Genomic DNA, 21,364 nt, shown 5'->3' on the forward strand with positions numbered 1-21,364 from the left:
CGTGGTGACTCCTCAAAGATCTAGAACCAGAAATACAATTTGACCCAGCAATCCCATTACTGGGTATATGCCCAGAGGATTATAAATCATTGTACCACAAATACACATGCACATGTATGTTTATTGCAGCACTATTCACAATAGCAGAGACTTGGAACCAGCCCAAAATCCCCATCAATGAGAGACTGGATAAAGAAAATGTGGCACATATACACCATGGAATACTATGCAGCCATAAAAAGGAATGAGTTAATGTCTTTTGCAGGGACATGGATGAAGCTGGAAACAATCATTCTCAGCAAACTAACACAAGAACAGAAAGCCAAACACTGCACGTTCTCTCGTAAGTGGGAGTTGAACAATGAGAACACATGGACACAGGAAGGGGAACATCACACACCAGGACCTATTGGGGGTGGGAAGTAGGGGAGGGATAACATTAGAAGAAATACCTAATGTAGATGATGGGTTGATGGGTGCAGAAAACCACCATGGTGCATGTATACCTGTGTAACAAACCTGCACGTTCTGCACATGTATCCCAGAACTTAAAGTATAATAAAAAAATTAGAAATAAAAAATTAAAAAAACATTAAAAAGTATGGTTTATTTAAATATCATGCATTGAAAAGATAAGATGAAGAGTCTAGGAAACAGTATTGTACAATTATTCTCGATGTATACGTAACTGAATCTGGATGATACTATGATAATAAATTTTTATGACAAGTGATATGAAAAGTTTTTGAGAGAGATTTATTAGAAGTGAAAGCTTAAATATAACCTAAAAATAAAAATTTTGAAATATCTCAGCAAAAATCCTATAGAGAATGAGAGCTGGGAGAAGAAAAGCTTGTAAACTTCCTTAGCGTGTTTTAATAAAATAATTTGGTAAAACAGGGCAGACAAAATTATTATTTAATTCTGATATAATAAAAGAGGAATACAGATTTTTGTTTTTTTTTTTTTTTTTTTTTTTTTTTTTGAGACGGAGTCTCGCTCTGTCGCCCGGGCTGGAGTGCAGTGGCCGGATCTCAGCTCACTGCAAGCTCCGCCTCCCGGGTTTACGCCATTCTCCTGCCTCAGCCTCCCGAGTAGCTGGGACTACAGACGCCCGCCACCTCGCCCGGCTAGCTTTTTGTATTTTTTAGTAGAGACGGGGTTTCACCGTGTTAGCCAGGATGGTCTCGATCTCCTGACCTTGTGATCCGCCCGTCTCGGCCTCCCAAAGTGCTGGGATTACAGGCTTGAGCCACCGCGCCCGGCCGAGTTTTGTATTTTCAATAGATTTTTCTGTATCTTCACTATTTTTGTAAACTACAAATGGATTTTTTTTTTCCCAACAAAGTTTGTGCTATAATGTCTTATAATTACATCTTTTCCATTTTCTTTCTTTGCTAGCTTGGTTAAGTTTCCCTTTATTTTCTCATTCCTATTTAACTTATTCTATTAATTCAGAAGTTCTACTTTGCTTTTCCAATTTGCTAGTGTTTGCATTCCCATCCTGAAAAATCTCTGTATTTTTCTTTTATTATATCAGAAGAATCTTTGTAGTTAAGGTGCATTTATAGACAATCGTCTTTATACTACCTATATAAAAATATGGAAGGATTTCTAGAGGCATGCTTCTACTTCAGATTACCAAAATGATGATGACTACTGTGCAGTGCTGGAATCAGTCCACTGGCACTACACTTAAATCCTTTATAGCACTGATAGTGTTTGCCTTCCGTTTTTCAGGATTCACCTCCAATTTCCAGATCAAAATAGAATGTGCCTTTGTATATACTTCAAAGAAAACAAAGATGCTAGACAACAGGAAATATAAAGTGAAATCAGGTATTTTCCAAAAAACAAAACTATACTAGAATTGATTTTTTTTTAACGTATATCAATCATTCAAATAAAGTCAACTACAATGGAGGAAATATTTGAACCCCTCAATTCTAACTTTTTACTGAGTCGAGAAAATAATAGATACTACTGAAAAGTTCTAGTTGGCAACCACAAAAGACATCCCATACAAACACAGAAAAATTTTAAGCAAAGAAATGAGAACGAATACTCTGAGGACCATCCCCAGCTAGCATGTGTGAGATGGTGTTTAGGGTGAACAACCAGACTGATGGGAAAGATATCAGTTGGCTGCAGGCTTCAATGCAGTGAACTCAGGGAACAATGTGAGAGGTGTTGTCTCTGGGAGATGCTGATTCAAAGGCCGGGACTTGGGTGGAAAAAGAGATGCCCATAAGAGGAAAATTATGTGAGGTCTAGAGAGGCAGGTGGTAGCCATTATCCACAGTAGATCTTGCCTTAAAGAGGAAAAATAATTTTTGTTCTTAGAGTATTAAAGGCACAGAGCAGGACTCTATACTTCTAGAAAAGATACCACTGTGTCCTAAATTCAAGAATTTTGCAATTCTTCCGAAGAAGACTGTAGCCTTGTTGGCTGTCAAGTGTAGGAGGAGAAAACAAAAAACAACAAAAATCTTTACTACACAACCCATACTCTCTAGCCCAGAAAGTTATTCTCTTTGCCACGAGAAGTGGTTGAATCTAGGTGGAGGAGGAGGTAGGGGGAGTAGGAGAGAAACTGGCTAACACAACCTTTTAAAATGTGAAGATAAGGCTCTCTACCAAAAAATAATACAGAAAAAAAGAAAAACCCATAAAACCTATAACTGTGGATTTAAAAAAATTTCAACAAAGATAACTATTCATTTAATCATACTTTTATGCAGAAAGCGACTTACTTTTGAAAGAGCTAATTACCTTATACTAGTTTAGTATTTTTACAACTGCAAAATATAAAGCTGTATTCATTTCAGATATGTTTTGTGAGTCATTAAACAAAAATGTTTTCTAGAAGAAAGAAGATGGAAGCAGAACACCTAAAGTAGAAGATATATTACCATCCTTAAGGGAGTAACTATCTTCCCACTCAGTGCTGTACAGCAGTGAACTAAAGCAAAAGTTCACTGTGACCTGTTGAAGGTAGGGAAGTGATTCATTAAAAACAAGAATCATATGCAATGAAGAAATCAAATAACTCAAATATAATTGTTATAATCAAAACATAGCCACCGGAGCAGATAAGAACAAACTGCTCCTAACAAAATCTATGTCATGACATGTCAAAACATATTTATGACCTCTATTATTCTACTGTAAGATTTTATTAAATATTTTTAAAGCTTTCTAATATTCTATCATGTTTTATCTTTTGTTATTCAAATGTTCTCTATGTCAGAAATGAGAATTCTCAACCATATTGAGATATTGGTATAAAAACAGACACAAAGACCAATGGAACAGAATAGAGAACCCAGAAATAAAGCCATGCATTAACAGTCAACTCATTTTTGACCAAGGTGCCATGGACTTACACTGGGGAAAGGGCAATCTGTTCAATAAATGCTGCTGGGAAAACTGGCTACCTATATCCAGAAAATGGACCTAGATCACTATCTCTCACCACATACAAAAATAAAATCAAAATGGATTAAAGACTTAAGTGTAAGAGCTAGAACTACAAAACTACTACAAGAAAACTTTGGGGAACTGCTTTAAAACATTTGAGCAAATATTTTTGTAGTAGGACCTCAAGGCATAGGCAATCGAGGCAAAAATTGAGAAATGGAATTTCATCAAGCTAAAAAGCTTCTGCACAGCTAAGGAAATAACAAAGTGAAGAGACAACTTAAAGAATGAGAGAAAATATTTGAAAACTATTCATCTGACAAGTTTAATAATCAGAATATATAAAGACCTCAACTCAATAGCAAAAAAACCCCAGTAATCCCATTTAAAAATGGGCAAAATGTCTGAACAGAAATTTCTCAAAAGAAGCCATACAAATGCCAACAGATATATGAAAAAATGCTCAACATCACTGATCATTGGGGAAATGCAGATCAAACCCACAATAAGATATCATCTCACCCCAATTAAAATGGCTGTTACTAAAAAGATGAAAAATAAATGCTGGTGAGGATATGGAGAAAAAGAAATGCTCATACACTGTTGGTAGTAATCTAAATTAGTACCGTAACTATGGAAAACAGTATGGAGGTTCCTAAAACTAAAAACAGAACTACCGTGTGATGTAGCAATCCTACTACTGGGTATATAGCTGAAAGAAAGAAAACTGATATATGGAAGAAATATCTGCATTCACATGTTTACTGCAGCACTATTCATAACTGTCATTTACCCCTCCTGTGTGGAGATCTTGGTGCACGAGGGCCCTCTTTATTCCATGCCAAGGTAGATCTCCAGGCATCTGGAGCACCCAATCTCCTGAATCAGGAGCTTAGGATGCCCCTCATGCAGAGAATTTGGAGTTAAGGATGCTTCCGCTTCATATCTGTGTCCAACTCTGGGTGCTTGGGGGCCACCCACTGATTCTTCCTTGGGACTGGTGCTGGTGCCTGCCATCAGGGGACCTGCAGGTGGACCTGCTGGGTCCAAACCTGCCCTTTGTGGCTCCCATCTCCCTGGGGCTGAGCAGGGAGTTCTGACTACCGTGCATTCTATGAATCAGTATCAGCCCATTGCCTGAGTCAACGGAGAGCTTTCGCTAGTAAACAACGATCAAGTATATATCCAGCCACATTGGTCACAGCCTGCTCTTACCTATAAGCACTGCCTATGGGCTTGTGGGATGACCTGCAGAGCCCAGTATAAAACCTGGTAAAAGAAGTACATAGGGCTGTAGAATCAAAGTGAAAAGACCCTACCCAGCATTCTTTAGAGGCACAATCCCTAGAAAAAGGGGAAAAGGGAAACAAAAAAATTATTATTAAAATAATAATAATACCATTATAGGGAAAGGAAAAAAAAAGAAAAACTCCTACCCACATGAAAATAATTACAAAAATTTGAAGTGCCAGTGTCTCCAGATGAGAGGAAACCAGTGCAAGAATTCTGGCATAATGAAAAATCTGATTGTAGTGACATCACCAAGGGATTGCACTAGCTCTCCAGCAATGGTCCCTAACCAAGATGAAAACTCAGAAATGATAGATAAATAATTCAAAGCATGGATTGCAAGGAAGTTCACTGTAATCCAAGACAAGGTTGAAAACCAACACAAACTTCTAAAGCAATCTAGGAAATTAAGAAAGAAATGAACATCTTTAAAATAATCAATAGTAGCTTCTGGAGTTGAAAAACTCACTTAAATCTTTCAATTATATTTTGAAATTCCTTATCAATAGACTGGATCAAGCAGAAGAAAAAATTTTAAAGCTTGAAGGCTGGTCTTGTGAACTAACCTAATCTGATAAAAATAAAGAAAAAAATTATTTTAAATGAGCTGATTTTGAGACATATAAGACTATATAAAGCAACAAAACCTATGAATTATTGGCATTCCTGAGAGAGTAGGAGAAAAAGCAAACAAACTGGAAAATATATTTGAGGGAATAATTCAAGAAAACTTTCCTGATCTTGCTAGAGAGGTAGAAATCCAGAGAACACCTGTGAGATACCATAAAAATGAACATCACTGGCTGGGCGTGGTGGCTCACATCTGTAATCCCAGCATTTTGGGAGGCTGAGGCAGGTGGATCATGAGGCCAGTAGTTCAAGACCAGCCTGGCCAAGATGGTGAAACCCCGTCTCTACTAAAAATACAAAAAATTAGCCAGGCACGGTGGCAGGCACCTGTAATTTCAGCTACTCGGGAGGCTGAGGCAGGAGAATCCATTGAACTTGGAGGGCAGAGGTTGCAATGAGCCGAGATCTCACCACTGCACTTCAGCCTGGGTGACAGAGTGAGACTCTGTCTCAAAACAAAACAGAACAAAACAACAACAACAAAAAGTCACCAAGGTATATATAGTCACCAGACTGTTCAAGGGCAACATTACAGAAAAAAATCTTAAAGGCAGCCAGAGAAAAATGCAGATTACATACAAAGGGAACCCCATCAGGATAATAACAGATTTCTCAGCAGAGGGTTGCAAGCTAGGAGAGACTGGGGGCCTATTTTCAGTGTTCTTAAAAGAAATTTCAACCAATAATTTCACATACTGCCAAACTATGGTTCACAAGTGCAGGACAAATAAAATCTTTTCCAGGCAATCGAGTGCTAAAGGAATTTGTTACCACTAGACCATCCTTATAAGAGATCCTTACATGGCAGTTCTAAACATGGAAACAAAAGAACCATACCTGCTTCCACATAAACACACTTAAGCACATAGCCTGCACACCCTACAAAGCAAAAACACAATAGAAACAACAAAGCAAACAGCTAACAACTAAACAAGGGATCAAAACCTCACATATAAAAATTAACCTTGAACATAAATGGTCTAAATGCCTGATATGGTTTGGCTCTGTGTCCTCACCCAAATCTCATGTTGAATTTTAATTTTTAATGTTTGGGGAGGACCTGATGGGAGGTGATTGGATCATGGGGGCAGATTTCTCCCATGCTGTTGTTGTGATAATGAGTGAGTTCTCAGGAGATCTGATGGTTTAAAAGTGGTAGCACTTACCCTGTCATTCCCTCTCTCTCTCTCTCCTGCTCTGCCCTGGTAAGATGTGCTTGCTTCCCATTTGCCTTCCACCATGATTGTAAGTTTCCTGAGACGATCTAGCTATGTTTCCTCTTAAGCCTGCAGAAATGAGTCAGGTAAAGGTCTTTTCTTCATAAATTACCCAGTCTCAGGTAGTTCTTTATAACAGTATGAGAATGAACTAATACAAAAAATTGGGACTGGGAGAGTAGAACACTGTTTAAAAAGATACCTGAAAATGTGGGAGTGATTTTGAACTGAGTAATGGGCAGAGGTTGGAACAGTTTGCAGGGCTCAGAAGACAGAAAGATATGGGAATGTTTGGAACTTCCTAGAGACTTGTTGAATAGTTGTGACCAAAATGCTGATAGTGACATACACAATGACTCCAGACTGAGGTAGTCTCAGATGGAGTGAGAAACTTATTGGGAACTGGAGTAAAGGTCACTCTTGCTATGCTTTAGCAGAAAGACTGGTGGCATTTTGCTCCTGACCTAGAGATCTGTGAAGCTTTGAACTTCAGAGAGATGATTTGGGGTATATGGTGGAAGAAATTTCTAAGCAGCAAAGCATTCAAGATGTATGTGACCTGGCTGTTTCTAAACATGTATGCTCATATGCATGAAAAAAAGAGATTATCTGAACCTGGAACTTACATTTAAAAGTGAAGCACAGTAAAAAAAAAAGAAAAAAAAAAAAAAAGGAATATTTGCAGCCTGGCCATGTGGTAGAAAAGAAAAAAAAAAAATTTTCCTGGGGAGAAATTCAAGCCTGTTGCAGAAATTTGCATTAGTAAAGAGGAATAAAATGTTAACAGTCCAGACAATGAGGAAAATGTCTCAGGGCATTTCAGAGACCTTCACAGCAGTCTCTCCCATCACAGGCACAGAGTCCTAGGAGGGATTAATAGCTTTGTGGGCCAGGCCTAGGGCTTAGCTACTCTGTGCAGCCTTGGGACATGGTGCCCTGCATTCCAGCTGCTCCAGCTCCAGCTGTTGCTAAAAGGGGCAAAGGTACAGCTTGGGCCAGGGCTTCAGAGGATGAAAACCCAAAGCCCTGGTGGCTTCCACATGGTATTAGGCCTGCGAGTATGTGGAAGGCAAGAGTTGAGGTTTGGAAACCTCCATGTAGATTTCAGAGGATGTATGGAAATGCCTGGATATCCAGGCAGAAATCTGCTTCGGGGCGGAGACCTCATGGAGAACCTCTACTAGGGCAGTGTGAAGGGGAAATGTGGGGTTGGAGCTCCTGCACAGAGGTCCCACTGGGGTACTGCCTAGTGGAGCTGTGAGAAGAGGACCACCATCAACCAGACTTTAGAATGGTAGATCCATCAACAGTTTGCATTGCGTGCCTGGAATAGCTACAGGCATTCAATGCCAGCCTGTAAAAGCAGCTGTGGGGGCTGTACCCTGCAGAGCCACAGAGTGGAGATGCTGAAGGCCTTGGGAGCCCACCTATTGCATCAGTATACCCTGGATGTGAGACATGGAGACAAAAGAGATTATTTTGGAGCTTTAATATTTAATGACTACCCTGCTGGGTTTTGGACTTGCATGGGGCCTGTATCTCCTTTGTTTTGGCCAGTTACTCCCATTTAAAATGGGAGCATTTACACAGTGCCCATACCCCTATTGTATCTTGGAAGCAACTAACTCATTTTGATATTACAAGATCATAGGTGGAAGGGAGTTGCCTTGTCTCAGATGAGACTTTGGTCTTGGACTTTTGGGTTAATGCTGGAACGAGTTAAGACTTTGGGGGACCATTGGGAAGGCATGATTGTGTTTTGAAGAGTGGGAAGGACATATGATTTGGGAGGGGCCAGGGTGGAATGATATGGTTTGGCTCTATGTCCCCATCCCAACTCATGTTGAATTGTAATTCCCAGTGTTGAGGGAGGAACCTGGTAGGAGGTGATTGGATCATGGGGGCAAATTTCCCTCATGTTGTTGTCATTATAGTGAGTGTGTTCTCCCAGGATATAATGATTTAAAAGTGTGTGGCATGCCCCCAACCTACCTCTCCTGCTCTGCCATGGTAAGATGTGCTTGCTTCCCCTTCACTTTCTGCCTTGATTGTAAGTTTCCTGAGGTTGCCTAGCTATGCTTCCTGTTAAGCTTGCAGAACTGTGAGTCATTTAAATATTATTTCTTCATAAATTACTCAGTCTCAGGTAGTACTTTATAGCAGCACGAGAATGGACTAACACAATGTCCCACTTAAAAGTCACAGAGTGGCTCCAGGCACAGTGGCTCACACCTGTAATCCCAGCAATTTGGGAGGCTGAGGCGGGTGGATCACCTCAGATCAGGAGTTTGAGACCAGCCTGACCAACAAGGTAAAACCTCATCTCTACTAAAAATACAAAAATTAGCCAGGCCTGGTGGCAGGCACCTGTAGTCCCAGCTACTTGGGAGGCTGAGACAGGAGAATTGCTTGAACCCAGGAGGTGGAGGTTGCAGTGAGCTGAGATCACGCCACTGCATTCCAGCCTGGGCAACACAGCAAGACACCATCTAAAAAAAAAAAAAATCACAGAGTGGCAAACCAGTTAGGAGAACCAGACTCATCCATCTTCTGTATTCAAGAAACCCATCTCACATGTAATGACAACCATAGGCTCAAAGTAAAGGGTTGGAGAAAGATGTAGCATGCAAACAGAAAACTAAAAAGACTGTTTTATCTTAGATCAGATAAAACAGACTTTAACAACAGTAAAAAAGGAAAAAGAAGGGCATTGCATAATGAATTCATTCAATTCAATAAGAAGATTTAACTATCCTAAATATATATGCAACATTGGCCTCAACATATGCCCAGATTCATAAAACAAGGACTTCTAAGGACCTAGAAAGCCACACAACAATAGTGGGACTACCCTCAAAGCTAGCAGAAGAAAAGTAAGAACTAAAGAGCAGAGCTGAATGAAATTGAGACCCAAAAATCAACAAAACCAAAAGTTTTTTTTAAAGGATAAACAAGATTGATAGACAGCTAGCTAGATGAACAAAGAAAAAAGAGAAGATCCAAATAAACACAAACAGAAATGACAAACATGACATCATAACGGATCCCATAGAAATACAAAAGATCCTTAGATAACTGTTGTGAACACCTTTACACACACAAACTACACTATCTAGAGGAAATGATTAAATTCCTGAAAACGCACAATGTCCCAAGTTTAAATCAGGAAAAAACTGAAGCACTGAACAGACCAACATTGGGTTCCAAATGGAATTAGTAATAAAAAACTTACCAACCAAAAGGAAAGCCCTCGCCAGAGAGATTCACAGCTAAATTCTACCAGATTCACAAAATAGAGCTGGTACCAATTCTACTCAAACTATTTCAAAAAATCGAGAAGGAAAGACTCCTCCCTAACTTGTTCCCCGAAGCCAGCATCACCCTGATACCAAAACCTGTAAGAGATACAGTGAAAAAGGAAAACTATAGGACAATATCCCTGATGAACACAGACACAAACATTCTCAACAAAACTCTAGCAAACCAAATCAAACCTCACCACGATCAAGTTTGCCTCACTCCTGGCATGGAAAGTTAGCTCAATATATGCAAATCAATAAATATGATTTACCACATGAAAAGAATTAAAAATAAAACCATATGATCATCTCAATAGACACAGACACAGTTTTCGATAAAATGCAGTGCCACTTCTTGATACAACACTCAAGAAACTAGGCAACAAAGAAACATACCTAAAAACAATAAGAGACCACAATGACAAACCCACAACCAACATCAGACTGAATGGGCAAAAGCTGGAAGAATTTTCCTTGAGATCTGGAACAAGTTAAGGATGCTCACTCTCACCACTCCTATTAACATTGGAAGTGCTAGCCAGAGCAGTCAGGCAAGAGAAAGAAACAAAAGGCATTTAAACATGAAAAAAAGAAGTCAAACTATCTCTCTTGCATAATACATGATTCTATACCTAGAAAATTCTAAAGGCTCCACCAAAAGGCTCCTAAAACTGATAAATGTCTTCAGTAAAGTTTCTGGACACAAACCTGCAAAAATTAGTACCATTTCCATACAACTATAGCATTCAAGGTGAGAGCCAAATCAAGCAAGTAATCCCATTTATAATAGCCACACACACACACACACACACACACACACACACACACACACACACACACACACAATACCTAGGAATACATCTAACTAAGCAGATGAAAGATGTCTATAAGGATAACTATAAAACATTGCTAACAGAAATCACAGATGACACTAACAAATGTAAAAACATTCCATGTTCATGTATTAGAAGAATCAATATTGTTAAAATGGCCACACTGTCCAAAGCAATCTACAGATTCAATTCAATGTTATTCAATGTTATTCCTATCAAACTACCAATGACATTTTTTCCAGAACCAGAAAAAGCTATTCTAAAATTTATATAAAACCAAAAGAGCCCAAATAACTACAGCAGTCCTAAACAAAAAAAAAGTCAGAGGCATCACATTACCCAATCCCAAACTATACTATAAGGCTACAGTAACCAAAACAGCATGATGCTGGTACAAGAGCAGACACATAGACCAATGGAACAGAATATAGAACCCAGAAATACAGGTGCACACCTACAGCCATCTGATCTTTGACAATGTTGACAAAAATAAGCAATGCAGAAAGAATTCCTTATTCAATAAATGGTACTGGGATACCTACCTCGTCACATGCAGAATAATGAAATTGGACCTCTACATTTCACCATATACAAAAATTACCTCAAGGTAGATTAAAGATTTAAATATAACACCTCAAACCACAGGAATCTAAAAGAAAATCTAGGATATATAATTCTGGATATCAGCCTTGGGAAATAATTTATGACTAAGTCCTCAAAAGCAATTGAAACAAAAACAAAAATTGACAAGTGAGACCTAATTCAACTAAAGAGTTTCTGCACAGCAAAATAAACTATCAATGGAGTAAACAGACAACCAACAGAATAGGAGAACATATTCACAATCTATGCCTCCAACAAATGTCTAATATCCAGAATCTATAAGGAACTTACACAGTTGAACAAGCAAAAAATCTCATCAAAAAAATGGGCAAAAGACTTGAATAGACACTTCTCAAAAGGAGACATACAAGCAGCCAACAAACATTTAAAAATGCTCCATATCACTAATCATTAAGATATGCAAATCAAGACTACAATAACATACCATCTTACACCAATCAGAATGACTATTATTAAAAACTCATGCCAGGCATGGTGCCTCATACCTGTAATTTCAGCACTTTGGGAGGATCACTTGAGCCCAGAAGTTTGAGACCTGACTAGGCAACATAGTGAGACCTCATCTCTACAAAAAATAAATAAATAAAAAGTTTGCTAGGGGTGGTGGTGCATGCCTATAGTCTCAGCTACTCAGGATGGTGAGGTAGAAAGATCACTTGAGCCCAGGAGATTGAGGCTGCAGTGAGCCATAATCGTGCCACTGCACTCCAGTCTGGGTGACAGAATGAGACTCTGTCTCAAAAAAGAAAACCCAAAAAATACAAAACCTAATAAATGCTGGTGAAGCTGTGGAGAAAAGGGAATACTTATATACTGTTAGTGTGAATGTAAATTAGTTCTGCCACCATAGAAACTGGTTTGAAGACTTCTCAAAGAACTTAAAACAGAACTACCATTAGACCCAGTAATCCCATTACTGGATACATAGCCAAAATAAAATAAACTGTTCTATCAAAAAGACACATGCACTCACATGTGCATCACAGCACTACTCACAATAGCAAAGATATGGAATTAACCAAGTGCCCATTAACAGTGGATTGGACAAAGAAAATGTGGTATATATACACCATGGAATAGTATGCAGCCATGAAAAGAATGAAGTCATGTCCTTTGCAGCAACATGGATGTAGTTGTAGGCCAAGACCCTAAGCAAATTAACATAGGAACAAAAAACCAAAAACTGCATGTTCTCACTTATAAGTGAGAGCTAGTCATTGGATACTCATGACCATAAAAATGGCAACAATGGAAACTGAGGACTACTAGAGGAGGAAAGAAGAAGAAGAAAGGGTTGAAAAACTATTGAGTACTATGCTCAGCACCTCGGTACTGAGGTGATGGGATCATTTGTACCTCAAACATTAGTGTCACACAATATACCCAGGTAACAAATGTACACATGTACCCACTGAAGCTAAAATAAAAGCTGAAAAAATAAATATAGCTGCAACAGCTGGAAAAAAATGGTCTAATATGCTCTTTTCCAGAGTGTAACACATACTCATTTATGGTATACAAGCAGTTTTTAGGTGGTACATTGAATATATATTTAAATAGTTAAGAGTTTATTTTAATGTCTTTTAGAAAAATTATAACTGGCATATCAAATCCATGATTTCAGAGATATTATTGCTCAGGAAGAGGCTAAGTAAAACAAAAATATTACTAGACTAATGAGTTCAATAGTGAGTCTGCTTCCTGATAATCCCTACTAACTCTACTTAATATCTTTCCACAGCACTTATCATTATTTGATATGTACATTTGTTGCTCCTCCTCCCACAGTGTAAGATCTATGAGGGCAGGAATTTTGTCCATTTTGTTTGCTGCTATATGCCCAGAACTTAGAATAGTATCTGGTAACTAGAAAGGGCTCAATATACAGTTACTGAAAGAAAGGAATGGGGTGCAAGTTAGAAAATGATTGAGAGGGAAGAGGGGGGAAGGAAAGAGGAACGAAGGAGGGAAGGAGGGAGTAGAGTTAAGCAAATAAATAATATAAAAGGTATGAAAATGTAGCAATAGCTGTGAAGCTCATAGAATATGGTTTGGAAAGCACAGGAAATACAGGCTAAAGTAACAAGCAGTTTGGTTAGAGAAGATAAAGAATTATAGATGCTTGAATAATACGCTAAAGGCTGGGTGCAGTTGCTCACGCCTGTAATCCCAGCACTTTGGAAGGCCGAGGTGGGCAGATCACCTGAGGTCAGGAATTCAAAACCAGCCTGGCCAACATGGTGAAACCTTGTCTCTACTAAAATACAAAAATTAGCTGGGCATGACGGCGGGTGCCTGTAATACCAGCTACTCGGGAGGCCGTAGCAGGAAAATCGCTGGAAGCTGTGAGGCAGAATTGTAGCGAGCTCAGGTTGTGCCATTGCACTCCAGCCTGGGTGATAGAGTGAGACAGTGTCTCAAATAAATAAATAAATAAATAAAGCCCTAGAATATTAAAAGATAACATAAAATTCTCTAGGTTATATTGCTGATCCCCAGGAATATTCTGAAGGTTCTATCCAGAACTCTGCCATTTCCATTCTTTGATAAAATTGAAGAGTCTTTTAAAGTCATTGGGAAAACACTCAAGATTAAAGATCTTAATGGAATCTAAGTGCCAGCATTAGAGGCTCTGCTACTTTCTAAGGCAAGCATGCCAAGGAGAAAACAATGGCTGTGCCAGGGTCAGGATACCTTCAGGTCTTTCTTCTGGCTCCAACATTGACTAGATGTGTGATTTTGTGAGAAAGTTGTATTTTCTAAAATTTAGGAGGCTCCTTAAGACTTCTGAGTGGAAACAGAAATACAAAGAGGTGGTAATTGAGGTGTGGGACTCAAAAACAATTTTAATCTGCTGAGATTGTGGTTTCATTCAGTTAATAGAAAGTTACTGAGCACCTCCTTAAGCCAGGCACTACTGTCAACCTAATCATTGCCCTTAACTTAGGAAAACAAATCTTTAATCAAGAAATTATAAAATTCTATAAGTGATCTAATTACATGAATTACTGTAAAGTACCCAGCATGTTACCTGGGTGCTTAATTTTGGTCCAGCATGTTTGCAAAAACAAAAGAGGTGACAGTTGTATATGTTTTAAACTTGACAAGCATTGTTCTAAACATGGCATTTCCCAAAGGAAAATCCACATAACATCGCCAGAACACAAGCTGTTTATAGTTGGTGCACTGAAAAAGCATTTTTAGCTTTAACAATTATGTAATATTTTCATTATGTTTTTTAAAAGTTATATCTAGATGTAAAAGCCACGATTCCCAGTGTTGTACAGGATGTGGCTAAGTGAAAAAATGCAAGGGAGTAGGATTGTCTTGCATAACCGTGGTTCGCTTCATCTCCCTCACTCCGCTATATTTTCATTCAAACTATCTGTCACTATCTGACATTAATTTTTTAAATGTGTGCTATATTATTGAAAGTTTTAGAGATTCTAATAAAAATATGGGAAAAGGGAATTACTAATATAACTCTTCATCAAATAGATTCCTACCCCAGTTACAGTAATCTTGCTTTAATCAATCACTTGCAGAAGTTAGTAAGCAATGTACCTGACCAATCTGCAGAGTCAATTTTTGAGCCGAAAAGAACGTTAATGCTCTGGTTTTACAGATAAGTAGACTGATGCCCAGGAAGGGCTGTGGTCACACAGGAAATGGGCAGCAAACTCCGACACATGCTACTTAATGACAGGTCAGTGCATTGCCCATAACCTCTACTCATAGGCAATATAGATCAATGGAGTTTTCTTCTCTTAACAGTTTCAATGTGCTGGAAACCTGTAAAGTTAACGGAATGGTATTGGTTGCTTCATTCAGACACTCACATATGCAGAGTCACTGCCAATAATCAAGACAGAAATAACAAAACAAAACAAAGATGAATAAGAAATTACAATTTTCTGACACACAGTTTTATAGTATAAATATTACACAGTATACTATTGATGAAAACACCAGAATTACCTCCAAGGACCATGCCAGCCTGACAGCACTTTCTAAGGCGACATGCTGGGCAGTTTTTTCTGCGGATTTTATCAACGATGCAGTCATTTCTTCCAGCACATAAGTAGTTATGCTGCCCTAAAAAAAAAAATGAGTCAAAATTATTTACAATATCTAAGATTCACTGGAAACTCTATGCAGTGACAACTGAAATAGAGACTAGATACACATCAGCAAGTGCATGACTGAGCCTGCTTCCTGCCTGGCACAGCTGAATGTTGGTGAAGCTATAAAACTGTTCAGTACTTTACCTGTGCCTTTAGAAACCTAAATGAGGTGAGCATAGCTGAAGAATCAATCCTAGGGCTGCTTTAAAAATCTTTTGCAAAAGATTTATGTTTATCTTCTTAATGGTGTTTATCTTCTCAATCAGATTGCCTTTAGATGTCATTTCAAGATTAGCTACACGTTGTCAATAAGCATTAGTTGTATGAGGTGGTCAAACTCTAGTAAAACCTTTCTTTCTGACATCGATGCCTTTAAGAAAACAGATACAGACTAAAGAATTGAAGAGGCCTCTGGAATAGACTTTTAAAAAAAATCTAAATGCTTAGTTCTATTGGAAAAGTTCCAGAGCTGGTTCTCTCTTTAAGGAATCAACGGAAGAGCATGTAAAAATAGGGCACTTATTGTACGGAATTTAATACCTGCTTTATTTTGACTACACATTAGAAAATACCTTGAACAGAAATAATGATAAAGGAAGAACTTAAAACACACAGAAGTACTCAATAAAGAAGAGAAAAATTATAGAAATATAGATAATACACATCACACATCACCCTGGGGTCACTTTGTGTAGAGGAAACTATGGATGCCTTTAAAAAGGTCTGGCACATGAATTTAATATTCAACAATGATTTTTAAACCACGAATATGTTAATAAGGCATGGAACAATCTAATTTATTTAGATTTAACAAAAATAAAAAAATTCAGCTTAAACATGTAAACATTAATTTACTTTCTCTGGCACTCTTTTTTTTCCCAAAAAAATTTCTTTAAAACAGACTATGAGTCTTTTAATATGATCAGACTACTTCAGCCTACTTATACTTCTGAACATGACAAATAATTTTAAAAGATCATGGAATTTTTCTGTAGTATTTTACATTAGTTAAGATTAAAATCTGAGTCTTCTGGCCAAAGTTTGCAGTAAAGGAACTCAGAGGTACCTACAACATGTACTTAATCAAGCTGTACTTAATCAAGCAGGGGAAGGATTAGCCTAAATGGCAAAGGGCAAAAACGCCAAAAGACCTATCTATGTGACAGCTGATATCAAGAAGATTCCTGACCTTGGGCATTTCTGGAAAAGCACAAATACTTTCATAAAGATACATGCCTCTATTAACTTATGTTCATGTACACTCACACAGTAGTGTTCGTCTCTTGTTTAGAGTCCCAGGAATTAAGCTTTCACCTAATAAAGGGTAACGGTGAAGCCTCATATCTATGCTGACTTTTGTGCACATAATGCCGGTCCTACAGGAGGTTAGCAGAGTGTACTGCATGCTACTTTCTGATTTGACTCTAATTTATTTATTTTTTTTAACCACAAGTTATATATTTAGGCTATAGGAGTGACTGTGAGAGCAAGGTGTGTGTAAGTCAGTCTATCAATCGATCATCTATTTAGACCCTATATTAGTATCTCATAAGAAGACAGAACAGAAAATAGCAAGATTTTCTCTTCTTTTTTTTCAGATGGAGTTTTGCTCTTGTTGCCCAGCCTGGAGTGCAATGGCACAATCTCAGCTCACCACAACCTCCCGCTCCTGGGTTCAAGGAATTCTCCTGCCTCAGCCTCCTGAGTAGCTGGGATTAGACACATGCGCCACCACGCCTGGGTAATTTTGTATTTTTAGTAGAGATGGGGTTTCCGCATATTGGTCAGGCTGGTCTCAAACTCCCAACCTCAGGTGATCTGCCCGCCTCGGCCTCCCAAAGTGGTAGGATTACAAGCAAGAGCCACTGTGTCCAGCAAGGTTCTCTATTCTATACAGAAAACAGACTTCAAGAAATAGAGCACACAGATTGTTGTTTGTAATTGTTGTTTGAAGGCAGGCTGTCCTACTCTCTGCTTCCAGGTCATAAATACCCAGGAAAAAGGTCTGATCTAAACACCAGAAGCTGGCATGCTGCTCATCTGTCTCATTTATATTTCTAAAATGGCCTACAATATCACCTCCTTATTCAGTGTCTCATAGAGAGTCCTCCTTACCAACCGTTTTTGCTTTTGCCCTTCAAACAGTTCCTTCCTATCTGCTTTCAAGTCTTGTCCCATCGATTTCCTCCTTGCCCGCCTAAAATCTTTAGTCTCTCCTGTCCAGTGATGTCGTGCTCTCTCATTATTTTTCCATCCAAAAAAGTTCCAGCACCAAAAAAAGGAACCCTAGCTCACTCTAGATTCTCCCAGAATCCATTCCCCCTTTTTTTTGGTCATCAGAGTTGTTGAAAACATCATCCACTTTTGCTGTTTCTACCTAACTTTCTTTATTCCTAGGTGGTAATTTGACTTGCGTAGTCACTATTCTTATAAAATGGCTTAACATCATCAAAGATTTTTTCATTCCTGAATGCTGTGAATGCTTTCCTGATCTTCTGAATCGTTTGCTTCAGGCGATTTCTTTCCCTGCCTGTCCCACTGATGCATATTTTGGGGCCTCTCTTTTCTGACTCTTCATCTGTCTTTCCAGCAGTTCCTTTCAAATTCCCTTTGTCAACTCCTCTTACTTTGCTTAGTCCTTATATGTTATGTGCCACTGCACACACTTTGTGGGTAGTCTCATTATCTGCTGATGGTCCCAAAATCTCAATATGAGCTCTGACCTTCCAGTCATCTTTCTAGGTACCCCAAACTCAGTATCTAAAAAATACAATTTAGTGGTTATCTGTTCAAACTGTATCATGAATTGTATTAGAGAAATTCTGTAAGAACATAAGGAAATTCAAAACAGAAAATAACCTACAATTTGATAATCATGCATCTCTTCTCATTTTTGCTTCCTTCTTGCTACGGTTTGAATGTTTGTGTCCCCTTCAAACTTCATATTGAAACTTAATCAATATGAAACAATATTAAGAGGTGGGGTCTCTGCCTTCATGGATGGAATCAGTACCCTTTCAAAAGGGCTTGAGGGAGCGAATTTGGTCCTTTTGGTCCTTTCTGCCATGTGAGGATGCAGTAAGGGGCGCCATTTTGGAAGAAGAGTGCAAGCTCTTACCAGACGTGGAATCTGTGCCACCTTGATGTTGGACTTCTCAGACTTTAGAACTGTCAGAAAATATTTCTGAATATTTCTGTATTTATAAATTACCCAGTCTAAGGTATTTTTTTATTGCAGTGGAACAGACTAAAATATTTCCAAAGTGTCTATACAAATCTAAATGGTTCTTAATATTTATTTGTTAATATTTAAGTAAATATATTTATACTTTTATAAAATTCTCATTCATTCAACAAGTATTGAGTATCTACTATATCCCAACACTGTTTACTGACTAATCCATGTTTTCCCCTACTAAATTAAAATGCCATCTTAATTGCTGACACTACATTGTAGTACCAAAGAGCAAAGTTAGAGGTCAAACTGCTTGTTCAAAGCTCAGATCTGCAACTTACTATCCACAAATAATAAAAGAACAACAGACAATTATTAAGCACTTACTGTGTGCCAGGCATTGTTATGAGCTATTGACATATATTAACTCATTTAATCATCAAAGCAACCTTTGGAGATATTATTATTCTCATTTTATAGAGAGTTAACTGAGGCATCTAGAAGTTAAATAACATGCTCAAGGCCACACAGTTAAACATTTTAGGTTAATTATCTTGAGAGGTAGTATAGAAAGTTAAGCATATGGACTTTGGAGCAGTACTGTTTAAGTGTGAATGTCAATCTCATCACTTAGTATCTGGATGACATTTGGCAATTAAAATGAAGATAACATTAGTACCTTGGATTGGATCTAGGGAATACGCAAGCTCATGTAAGAGCTTAGAATAGTCTGGCACATAGCAAGTACTTAACAAATGTCTACTATAATTATGATTATCACACATCTAAATCTCAAATATAGTTAGATTTTTCTAGATGTGGTCCAAGAAGTCTATATCTAGTCAATTTATTCAGTTTAAAGGCAACTTAAAGATATTCTGAAACATGCATAAAATTGGGAAATAAGGCCCCAGTATACTCTTCCTAAAGATGTAACCCAGTCAACAATAGATAAGTTATAGCAAACAATGTATGAGGTAGGAAGTCTGGTATGAAGAGACTGATGATAAGTACCAAATAAACTTAAACATAAGTATAAATTTAAATATGAGTATAAATAAGGAAATTATAGTTAACAAACAGAATGCAATTCTTGTAAGTTTGGAAGAAAAAATGACTTAGAGGTCCAATATTTAAAGTTTGAGTGGGAAGGAAAATATTTAATAATTAAGGACACTGGCATGAAGTCACGACCTTGAGGGGTTGGCACAACTCATATCATTGTAGACTGCCTGTGACAGACTGGAACAGTTTAAAGAAATCTGGAAGCTCAATTCACTCTAACTTTTCATCATCTTTAACACTAAGTGATGAGCCATCAAAACTGCAAAGTAGATGCATTATCATGCAAACAAAATGTAGGGGGTGTAGTTATAGGTTTATCTTCTCAAGCAATTTTTTTGGCTTAAAGAAATGTTGTAGCTAGCCAGTTCCAACTAGAGCTGACTAAGATAATTTGGCATGGGGCCCAGGCATTGCCTCTGAACCATAATGCATGGCCAGGACTGAGAGCCACCAAGAATGCAATGAATGCAGAGGAAGCCACTCACTACATGTGTCACTCTATCAGGTACCCGGCTGTATATGCGGGTGAAGAAAGGTCAGGCACAAATGCATTAGCCCTATCACAACATTTTCCTGGAAATCTAGAAAAAGATGAAAATCTAACATAACATCAGTTGCTACCATTTTCTTCAGACAATAGTCCCCAGTTTATATCCTGGTTTTGAGAAACACATCCATGTCTAGATCTACTCGCTCACTCATCATAAACCATAAGTTGATGGTTCAAATTGCATATTATTTCTTCTCCTCAGTCCATCATAACATTGTCACTATACAACAAGTGTAAAACAAGTCACTATATTAAAAGACTTGGAGCATTCCATTTGTTAACCATCTTTGCTATTTACCTACATTGTCACCACCAGGAGTATAAGACATTTAGGAACAATTAAAAGCTATAAGCCACCACAAACAGGTTACATGGCATAATGATAAATACGGGAGTTCACTCCAGTAGGAGCCACTATCTAGCTCTCTCCCTTAATATATGCATCATCTGGCCCTGCTGAAACCTGGGGAGCTTAATAGAGCACTACACTTCTTTCTCCTTGCAAAACTGATCTGTTTTAGGGTGGAGAAAGCAGGGGGTGAGTTCAAACTGTTATGTCTTTTCTTTCTAATCACATACTCTTTCCCATATTCTTTATGCTCCAGAGTACTAACATCCTTGGATTACCCCCAAAATCTCTCCTGCCTCTATGACTTTCCTCCCTTCCTTCCAATTTATCAACTTAACAAAATCTCACTCATCTTTCAAGCCTTGGCTTAACTGCTCCCCTCAGCTGGTCTTACCTGACTGCTCTCATAAAGGCTTTAGACATTTCTTCTGTGTACCAACTGCACATTCAACGTATTCCTATTATATACTGTGTGCCTATAGCTACTAGGTTCTATAAGAGTAGGAATTAATTAGTTTGATACTTTTAACTCTTATATCAAATACAGTTTGATAAATATTTGTTAGATAAGTGTATATACAATTATACCTATGGTTTCACTTACATTTGTAAATATAGTTATATTCAACAGTATAAGACATATTTCACTTATTGTCATATATAGTAAATAGTCACTTGCTTCTGAATTTTTACCCCCTTTTATTTTTCTTACAGAATGCCTTTTATTCAGCAATTTCTTGCCTTTTCATATAACAGACCATAATTAAATGTGAAGTTTAACAAGACTA

At 38.0% G+C, this 21,364-nt stretch overlaps 1 protein-coding gene across 2 annotated transcripts in view; it reads right to left on the reverse strand.

Moving 5' to 3' along the window:
• Positions 1 to 21,364, reverse strand: part of PGR (progesterone receptor) — a 96,249-nt gene that overhangs the window by 45,600 nt on the left and 29,285 nt on the right. For both annotated transcript variants that reach the window (XM_011926609.1, XM_011926608.1), the window contains exon 3: positions 15,292 to 15,408. In XM_011926609.1, coding sequence (XP_011781999.1) covers positions 15,292 to 15,408 — 117 coding nt within the window. The remainder of the gene's footprint in view (positions 1 to 15,291; positions 15,409 to 21,364) is intronic.

This window comes from Colobus angolensis, unplaced genomic scaffold (genome assembly GCF_000951035.1).
Source record: "Colobus angolensis palliatus isolate OR3802 unplaced genomic scaffold, Cang.pa_1.0 Scaffold7, whole genome shotgun sequence".
NCBI lineage: Eukaryota > Metazoa > Chordata > Mammalia > Primates > Cercopithecidae > Colobus > Colobus angolensis.